Source organism: Platichthys flesus, chromosome 11 (assembly GCF_949316205.1).
Source record: "Platichthys flesus chromosome 11, fPlaFle2.1, whole genome shotgun sequence".
NCBI lineage: Eukaryota > Metazoa > Chordata > Actinopteri > Pleuronectiformes > Pleuronectidae > Platichthys > Platichthys flesus.
Window position 1 is genome coordinate 17,364,844 of NC_084955.1, and position 10,360 is coordinate 17,375,203.

The window sequence follows — 10,360 nt, forward strand, 5'->3', positions numbered from 1 at the left end:
GGATTACAAGGAAACTGGAAAAGCCATGCAGCACTCCCCGATTATTACAGCAGGCCAGAACCACGCTCTAATAGCGAGGGGCAGCGCGCTGAGGCAGAAATCCTCAACGTAAACACGTTAGTCATGGGCATGACAGGGGCGAGTTGTGAGGGGACGGTGCACGTGGGCCCCCTCTCAGAGCCCCGGTGACATGTTTATCTGCCGGGGCGGTGAACTGACCGGGAGCGGGCACCGTCTGTACCTGTCAGACAAAACAAACAGCTGCCGCTCCTCGACATGTGGCACGGGGAGGTGGGTGTGTCTCATAAATAATGTGCACCGGAGCCGCGGGAGCCCCGCCCCCCTCCCGCCGCCCCGCTCCGCTGGCTGCCTCCGCGAGAGGCGTGACGTCACGTGAGCCGCCCGTGTCCGTTCCAGCTGAGGGAGTGAGCGCGCGCGCGTGAGGGGAGGGAGAGAGAGGACACGGTCGTACGTGGACGTCGAGCGGCCCCAGACACAAACCCCCGAGCCCGTGCGCCCGTGACTGGATCCACCGGATGCACGAAAGTACAGACAGAGAAAGAGGAAACGACCCCCTCCTCTTCCTCCTCCTCCTCGTCCTCCTCCTCCCGACGGACGGACAGCAGAACCCGACAGCACTGAGCAGACAAACACCAATCCAACTTGTCATCTGACCAGCTCAGCCGCTGTGCGTGTTTGTGCGTGTTGTTCTGTACACACCGATCCTCTCACATTGTTTTGCTTTGACGGAGCGTTCACCTGGCAACATTTTTTTTTTTGCTGAGTCTTGTTTTTTGAGCTTTGGACAATTACAAGTTTTTTAATTGAGACATTTTTCTCCCTCTCCTTTCTCTCGGTGACATTTTTCACGCCTTTGCAAGAAGTGCTATATTCTGTGGAGAGTGTTTCTCCTCGGATGGTGTGAGTGTTCCTCCCACTCCGCTCCTCCTGAGAATAACAGCCCGATCCCCTGCACACTTTGAACAACTCTCGGCTGCGATGGAATACTTCGATGAGAATATTTCTGCGTGCATATAAGGAACCCGCAACTACAAGAGCGAAGGTAAAAGTTGTGTACGATTTCATTGAAGTTTCAAAGTGTCATAAAACTGTCATGGGTGCACCGCTCGTATACTTGTACAGTACAATGGTTGCTCTATTCCAAATGAACACTTCTCACAACTACGTATGTCTCTCTCCGCACTCCCCCCTTCTCCCCTCCCTCACCCCTCCTGCAAACACATGCAGAGTCATCCAGCAGCCTACTTGTCCCATTGGTAGGTGCTCCACTCGGATCCCCTCGCCCCCTTCCAAGTGACCCCCCCCCCCCCCTCGGGTGTCTCTCTGCGCCCCCGTCTGGTCCAGGATGTCCAGGCAGCTCTCTCAGCTCCCGACCCCCGACCTCCCAGCCGGCGCAAGCCCACAGTTTGGAAGTTGCACCCAGCCTGCAGGCTCCATCACAGGGGGCCACGTCAACCCCATGGCGGGGCTCAAGTCCCTCCTGCAGCACCCCATGAAGGGGGACCAGCGTTTAAAAAACCCCAGTGATGCAAAAGGTGAGAAAGTGGATGAGTTGTCACATTGTTGTTTATGTTGAATGTGCACCACTGTCACGTGACACAGTCCACCTCCAATATCAATCCGATGGCAGATTCTGAATAAGTCATACTCCTCTCCGTTCCACCCACTGCTACTGCAATACAAACATGTAGCACTTTATATAACAAACAGCATTTGTCATGTTTCCTGGTGCATATTTTTACACAAAAATGATTCACCATCCCACATGTTCGTGATGACTCCCCCGTGATCCTCTTGAGTAGTCACCTGGATTATAATCCCTGCAGCGACTCTCAAATTAAGATCCAGATTACACAGAGCGATAACATGTTTTGGTTCAGCTGGAGTTCTGTGCGGGCATGCGTCCTGGCCGCTCCCGTTTGCCAAAAACTTATCTTCAGCCATTGTGAGATTTGCTGAGGAGCTTACGTATATGTTATGACAACAAATTGGTTTCAGCTCCCCCTTAATGCCGCAATTCAGCTGCCATCTGGTCCATCTGTGAGTGTGAATGGGAGATAGAAAGCGGGGCAGATTTTGCAGTAGTGCATCTTATGGATAGACCTGCCGCCTCATTTAGTTCTATCTGACTATGGAGAGTTTGTGTTAGCCTCCCTTTACCAGAGGAACTTTGTGTTACTAAAGATGAAATGACACCAAAGCTGTTTGTCTTCATCTTCATCCTGATCTAACCATGAATCTTCTCTCTGGCAGATAAAGACAGACCGGAACTGGATGAGGACTCCACGAGGAACAACAGTGGAATAGTCAGCAGTAATAACAGTAATGGCGTTGGTGGTGGTGCTGCTGGTAGTGCTGGTAGTGGTGGTAGTGGTGGTAGTGGTGGAAACGGAGGAGGACCTTTCAACCAGTTCCTGGGGCCTCTCTTATGGGATCGCACACTGCCTGCCGATGGGGGCCTCTTCCAGCTGCAGTACATGGACTTGGAGGAGTTCCTCACCGAAAACGGAATGGGCGCCATGCATAACAACAATAGCTCCAGTTCGGCCCAGATCCCCTCACAGAGCTCCCCATCAGCCGTGCCCAGCCAAAGTTCCCAGTGCCTACCACCCTCGTCCCCAGCTTGCTCCTCGTCTTCTTCGCCCTCTTCCTCCCCATCGCTCATTGGTTTGGAGGTGGCCCAGCCGCAGAGCCTGGCAGGAGGAACCGACTGTCTGCATGGTGAGTTTCAATGACATGGAATGTTTTGATCTAGAGGGAATAGATTTGAACCAGGGGGCAAAAAGATGAACAAGGACATGTCATTCTTCAAGGTTTTACAACAATATCATGGAGGTTGACAAGCCGCAAGAGACATATAGTCCCCTGCTACTGATATGACACCAGTAGACCCTACAATCCAGTATTGTTTGAGATGCAATCAAGGTTATGTGGTGTTTGAAATGTTCCCATGGGCTATTTATTCACAACTTCAACTCCTCTTTGAGTTTATTCTGCCATGTTGACAAAGCATTATTCTGTGCTGTGGGGTCAACCTGAAGGCAGCAGATACAGTCACATGGCGCTAGATGCAAAGTCAACCGGACAGAGAAAACACAGAGTTCACAAATGGCTGTTAAACACCGGCTGAAATGTACTTTTCACTTTGCAGCAGGGCACTGGGTTCAAAGTTGGTATCGGGGAAATGTGGAGAAACGAGCCTGAGAGAGGTGAAGGACAGAAACGTGCAGCTTAGCCCTGAGCTATTTGATGAGTCAATCTCCTAGGGTTGACGAGGAGGTTTGGTCTTAGTTTGGCATGTGATCAGTGTTCTGCAGCACAACACAATCAGCATTCACTCCCAGCCAATTATTTATGTGCAGCAGGGTCGCAGCAGCACACAGATAGAGAGAGAGAGAGAGAGAGAGAGAGAGAGAGAGAGAGAGAGAGAGAGAGAGAGAGAGAGAGAGAGAGAGAGAGAGAGAGAGAGAGAGAGAGAGAGAGAGAGAGAGAGAGAGAGAGAGAGATTGTGTGTGTGTGTGGAGTGTGTGTGGAGTGTTTGCGGTTGCGTGTCTTTAAATCTCTCCCCACTTCACACGCCACAGCCATGTGCACGCGTCAGTACACGTGCAGCGAGTACTGGAGTGAGAGGACTAGAGGCAGGGCCACCAGACATGTAGGAGGAGTCCACGGGGGAGGGGAGGAGACACACTGAAGCAACAGGAAGAGTTTCCCTGTGCTGCTGGACTTCAAACCGAACATTTGATCCCGATTGAATGACATGAAGCGCACTGATATCCAGAGGAGGCTTTTATACCGAGTGGGATACTGATGCATAACCTTCAATTCAGCCCGTCCGCGACAAAGTGCACGTTCTGATAAATACTTTATATTGCATGATAAGGCACCATAAATCAGATTAAAACCCGTTTTGTATCAAGTCTTTTATTCACATAAAAAGATTTGTGACACTTATCACAAAAATGCTGTTTAAAAACGAAATACTGTTGAGTCTATAAGTTCTGGGCTGAGGCGATTTTTGCCAATGTTGTAATTCTCCTCATCTCCCGCGATTTAAGACTAGAGAAGCTGTAGTATTACAGAGGCATCAACACAACATCTAATTCATAAATATTAAACCAAACAACATCTGACAACATTTAATCATTTTAACTACCTAAGATAGACCAGGAATACAATTTACGTTCTCACGGGCTTCCCTTCTTCTTGGAATGCTGTTGTACGAGTCCTGAAAAGTATGTAAAGACATAATGGACCGTTTCTCATCGGGGAAAAAGCCCTCAAGCTCTCTGACGGTTGAAGACACGTTGACAAAATTGCACTAAATCTACTTTGCAGGTCTGCGTTCCAGAGCTTTCTAATAAAGCGCAGAGGGGGTTGGGTTGTTGGGTTTAAGCAGGGATGAATAATTTAAACCTTCTGGTTTTAGTCACAGGTAGAGAATATAAATACCTCGTTGCCCTCCAAACCAAATTCCATATTATATTTTGTTGTAGGGAGGATGCTTGACTTCCTCTTGGAGAAGCCCTCTTGCTTGTTTGTTAGCGTTATGGTGGCACTGTCGCTGTGGAGCAGATGAACATCATGTAGGAACAGTTTGCACTGTAGTGAGCAGCTGGTGTGAGAACATGCCCTCATATTACCTGGTCCTTACTCAGCCTTTAGCCATGTGATCGCTGCTTATGGCTCTTCAGATAAGATGTTAAGCAGGTGGCCACATGTACAGTATCATAGATAGAGGGGTTGGGTTATGGTTTTTCCAACCAAAAAACTGCCAGCTCCTCCTTCTACTTGAGGACTTATTATGCTCCTTTTATGTTGCTCATGGGGTTTCCACATCGTCAGTCTGATTTAATTATCATCTTCGAGGAGCGTAACGTCTTCGGGTTTCGATTAGATTGTTTTGATGCTCATTGTTCAGGCGTCTGTGTTGTGGTGTTGATATCCTTGGATGTCTTCATCTATTCCTGAGCTTTAACCACTGTGCCCTGTTTTCACCATATATTGTGTTTTCATAAGTTGAGATAACTTTTAAATTAAGTCTAAAGTGTGGATTGATTTTATTCTGTTGAATATGTCTATATTAACAGGAAAGATGCTGATTGGTCTTTTGGTGTACACAGCTATAGGAAGGATTAAGGGGAGTGTTTTTCCTCTCTAGGGACGAGAAGTCATTCCAATGATGTGCATTGAACCTTAAAGAGATAGTTCACTGAAAAATGAAAATTCAGTCATTATCTACTCAGCAGTAAGCTGATGGAGGGGTGGGCGAAGTGTTTGAGTCCACAAAACAATTCTTGAGTTCAAGGGGTAAACTTTGTAGCCGCCGAATCCGATACAATTGAAGTAAACAGAAAAACATAACATGCGTCCATACTGCTCCTGTGTTGCCGTCCAAGTGTTCGCAGGACCCCACATTCATTTTCGATTCGAAACAAGGTCATTTACACCAAGTTTTTAGCCTAAAAGTCCACTGATATTTTCCTACGAGGTGCATTCATGGAACGTCGGAAGTGCCAACGTCCGCCAGCGTAGTCACTTCCAGTTGACCTTTAGGCTTAAAACACAGTGTAAATGACCTCGTATGGAGTTGAATCTGAATGTCGGGTCTTGCAGACACTTGGATGACACCACAGGAGCAGTATGGAGGCATGTAATGTTGTTTCTGTTGATTTATTACATCTGATGTCTAGGTCACAATTGACTTCAATTATATTGGATTCTGCTCTAACAAATTTTACCGCTGAGACTCCAGAAGTGTTTTGTTGACTCAAACACTTCACCCACCCCCCCCACATCATCGGCCCAGTGGGGAGTTGATAATGAGTGAATTTCGCTTTTTCAGTGAACTATCCCTTTAAAGGGGGTGGGGTTAGGTATAACCCTTCATTGGCCCCACTTAAAGTAACTAGTTTTGAGGGGAGGGGTGCAAAGTTACATAACACGTCCGCTTTTAGATATCTGTATTGGTTTTTCGGTTCTGGACGGTGGCTAAGGAGATTGCACAAAATCCTCAGGTACATAAAGACTTAAGTTCTGCTTTTCTCCAACAGGCAGTTTGACCTTATGCAGAATGAATGAACCATAACAATGGTTTTGATTTTGATTTTCCATTATGGCCAGTTCTTTTGTATGTTTGTAATAAATCATATACAGTGAAAGCGAGCTTTTCCATTGTATATCAATGGCATGTGGACATAGTATGGAAGGCCTCTGGAACATTAGATCTTTTCAGCAGATTTGATCTGTGTTATAGAAGTATATTTTGAAAAAGTGGAAGTAACTAGATAATACTTGTGTTTTTGTTTGATTAGTCTTGCCTGAAATTGTCTTGCTTGAAATCCGTGCAGTCCATGGAAGCTGATTGAATGTTTTTGTTATTTACAACTAACAGCTCTCTGCCTCCACCTGGTGGTCATCTCTGTGAAATGCTTCATGTGTTCCTATCATTATCACACTGGCCTGTTGTCATCAGCGCCTTTAATGTTTGACAGTAGAATCAATAGCTGTTTAAATATAGTCCACTCACAAGCATTTAAAACACAAATATTTTCCTTGTAATTTCAGGGAGTCAGACGAGTATGAACGAGTCGTGTGAGTCACCCTGTTCCTCCTCCTCGTCCTCCTGTCCACCTCTGCTGACGCCCGACGGCAGCGGGCCTGATGGGGCTGGAATGTTTGACGCTGACACTTCGGACATGGCTATGTCCAGCAGCCCCAGCCAGCATAACTACGACCCCCGGAGGCACTCCTTCAGCGAAGAGGAGCTCAAGCCACAGCCAATGATCAAGAAGGCCCGCAAGATCCTGGTGCCTGATAACATGAAGGTGAATGATCTCTTCTCACCAAAAGAATTCTGTGCACGGGTGAGGAGCAAAAGTAATCTGAGGTCAGGACCTGGTCATTTGAAGGCACAAGTCAAGAGTTTAAACCCAGAATGTAATCAGAAAGCAGCATACAATGCCAACCTCAATTTATCAGAGCAAAGGGTGGGTAACAGTCCAAAACCCAGACATATTTAATATAGAGTAATATAACTAAAAGCAGTAAAAGCAGCAAATCCACTCACTTGAGAAGTTTTAACCTAAATCTTTTGGCATTTTGCAATTGGATTGTTGCATGACAGGTTTCTGGACTAATTGTTGTTGTGCAGATTCTTAGGTACATTTTACAATCAGGATGACTAACAGGTTATTGATCCCTGCAGGGAAACTGCTTTGCTACAAATGCACAATAAATGCATAGCAATAATAAACACAGAGGAAAAAAACAAAAAGATGTTAAAAAAGTTAAAATAAACATAAAAACACTTGACTTATTGAGAGGTTTTTAAGAACTGTATCATTTACATTATTAGTAAAAGTGTGAATTAATCAACAGTCAACCAAACAGTGTGTTTTGAAGCTGTGTGCAGTTTCCTCAGCAGTGGGATGGGAGCCATGTAGGCTGGTTGCATGTTGTAGTTACTCTCGGACATTAAGTCAGTGCAGAGGAGGAGGTTTGTGAAAGGAACATGTCCCACGCTCATTCATGGCCAAACGCCCACATTACCAGTAACAGGATTACTCTGAGTTCTCATTGATCCTTCGATTGACATAGTTCTACCTCATCGAGCTTGGTTTAGAGGATCTGATCACTGACAGATGCTGAGGTACCCAACGTGCTGTCCTGTCTGTTCCCCTTCCAGGATGAGAAGTACTGGACCAGGCGGTACAAAAACAACGAAGCGGCGAAGCGCTCCCGAGACGCTCGCCGTCTCAAGGAGAACCAGATCACCGTGCGCGCCGCCTACCTGGAGAGAGAGAACGCCGCGCTCCGACAAGAAGTGGCCGAGATGCGGAAGGAACTTGGTCGCTGCCGCAACATCCTTAGTAAATACGAGAACCGTCTCGCTGATCAGTGATGAAGGCGCGGAGCGGAATCAGGAAGAGGAGGAATATAAGCTGGATTCAAGACTGAACTTTGGGGGGGGGGGGTTGCACGATGGACAGAATGGGGTCAGGATAATGATGATGAGGAAGATGATGATGATTATGATGATGATGAATGTATAAGACGAGGAGAAGGTTTGTGTATTGAAGCTCAGGTGTCTTGTTGAGGTGTCAGCTCTTAAAAGTCATGGATGGAGAGAATAATTTAACAGATGACAGATGTGACTTTTAAGAGTTTTGTTATTGGAGAATTGTATATTTTTATAATACTTATGACAAATTTAGAGGGAGAGCAAATTTGGAGAATAATTTTGTATATTTTCTACACGACTGGGACATAGAGTCGGGGGGAGGCTATGGTAAATCTCTTTTTATTATAGACCAGTCAGAAGCTGTTTTCACAGGTGGTCAGCCATCGATGGTTATTTTTCAACTTGATTCTTGTAGTCAGGACGCAGCAGCAGTGGCGAGGACGCATGTAACAAATTGTAATATAGAGAGCAAAATTATCTCAGAATCGTATAGTTTGACATTTTTGTGGATTTTACTCGAGCACTTAATTTTTTGGGTTATTCCTGTTCTGTTTCTGTCACTGGGGATGGGCGTGCACGGGGGAGAGAGAGCGGCAGAATGAGAGCCACATGTAAACGGCTCCGCATTATCCTAACACATGTCTCGTCCGGTCATGTGTGTTCCCCCCTTTTTGAATTGACTTCACTCCACCGACGTAAATTCCTGATACCTCGGCCGTACATGTGAGATCGGTGGATCTTTCACGAGTCCATACTTGTGTCTCTTATCTCCTCGATCCCAGCGGAGGGGCTTTGTAACTCCTCTCTGGTGTTTCGCTCTCGTCGTGAAGCCCAGGGCAACTCTGCTCCTCCCGATCCGCCTTTCTCTTTGTCTGCATGGACAACCCAGAGGCTCTCTTTCTCTCTCTCTGCCCCCGTTCACAGTCAACTCCTCCAGGAACAACCGGTCCCGGTGTCTCCCTTGTACCCGGACAGTACATAGAGAAAGTCAAATCTCAGTGTTGTAATGTATTCTGAAATAGTAATCCAACCTTCCCAGTAAAACGCACATCGTTACTTTACCGTACTTTATGAACACACTATAATTAGCATTACCGCAGGGGGAGGAATGATGTGTATATTGGATAGGCCTATACTATTTTGTGTATGTGATGTATTCCAGGAGACGGGTCGAGAACCCCCGTCGAGTGGAATGGTGTTAATTTCTCAGATTTCTGGGAGAAATAAAAGCCAAAATTTCCTATGTTGATCCACAAAGCTTGTTGCTATGTAGTGCTTTTTTCAATACTGCTCCTTCCTTACTGTTTACTCCTATTATTACTCCTTACTTTATACTGTATCTATGAACGTCTCTGTGTACCCACATCACCTGCACAGGGCCATGGTACGCTATGTTATGTTCGTGGGGGAGGGATGACTAGTAATAGAGTGTGATTTTAATCCCCTTAATGACCATGGTGAGTAGGTACCATTACTGCTATTATTATTATTGTTATGATTATGATGATTATCCCTCTTATTATTGCTGTTCTATATTACTGAATTATTTTCTTTCGTTGGATGAACGTGATCTGTTGCACCTTGAAACGTCTGTGATATTCATTGTTCCTCAGAGAGACTATTCCGATGGATGTAAAGAAGAGAAACCCTCACTCTGTTATTTCCATCCCGTCTCAGACCTGCAGACGCTCAACACGACTCACTCCTCTGCTCCGGACACTACTGCCACCTGTTTCTCCTTGGATTTCAAAAGAAGAGGCTCAATAACTTGAACACGATGCTCATTGCAGACTTTCTTTTCCCCCCTCGACGACGTCCTCTTCTGTTCCTCAGCGGTGTACGGACGATGCACACTGTCAATATGCTCCGTGTTGGCTTCTTTCAGCCTTTATCACCCCCAATCAGTGATTGTTTGCTCTCCCGGCAGGATTCTAGTCTCTAATATCCTCACAGATGCGGCTGATGAATCTAGTGAACTCCAACTGCCCTGCTGCATCAGTGGTGTCCATGGTGCCCAGTCCACTCGGCGCTGGTTATTTGGATGTAGTTGAGATTTCCCAAAAAACACCAATAAAAGATTGTTCTCATGCACTACTGCTCTGCCTCTCTCATGTGTTCCATGACTAGTGCTTTAGGTCTGAGTTGCTCTGGTGGCTTGAATCTTAAATCAGAGCCAGTTTTCATCAGTCAAATTGTCAAAAAATGTCAAATTTCAGCTCTGCTACCTAATAACCCGACTTTAGTACGCGGTGTGATTTGTTTTGATTTCCTCCCTCTTTTGTTTACACTGCGTACATTCCTTTGATAATCAAACACTTCCAAATGTGAATTCTTGCCCAACAATGGCAGCGTTTCTTCTCTCAAACTGTTAATGGG

At 46.1% G+C, this 10,360-nt stretch overlaps 1 protein-coding gene across 2 annotated transcripts; it reads left to right on the top strand.

The window, feature by feature from the left end:
* The first annotated feature begins 294 nt into the window (after positions 1-294).
* dbpb (D site albumin promoter binding protein b) lies at positions 295-10,075 on the top strand. Of its 2 annotated transcripts, none has more exons than XM_062399494.1 (5): positions 295-1,063; positions 1,249-1,556; positions 2,275-2,742; positions 6,589-6,887; positions 7,709-10,075. In XM_062399494.1, the coding sequence occupies exons 2-5, from the start codon at positions 1,367-1,369 to the stop codon at positions 7,922-7,924; spliced, it is 1,173 nt and encodes a 390-aa protein (XP_062255478.1). In that variant the 5' UTR covers positions 295-1,063; positions 1,249-1,366; the 3' UTR covers positions 7,925-10,075. The 2 variants fall into 2 exon arrangements, with proteins under 2 accessions (XP_062255478.1, XP_062255479.1); XM_062399495.1 differs by having other exon boundaries at positions 315-1,063; positions 6,589-6,848.
* The last annotated feature ends 285 nt before the right edge of the window (positions 10,076-10,360 follow it).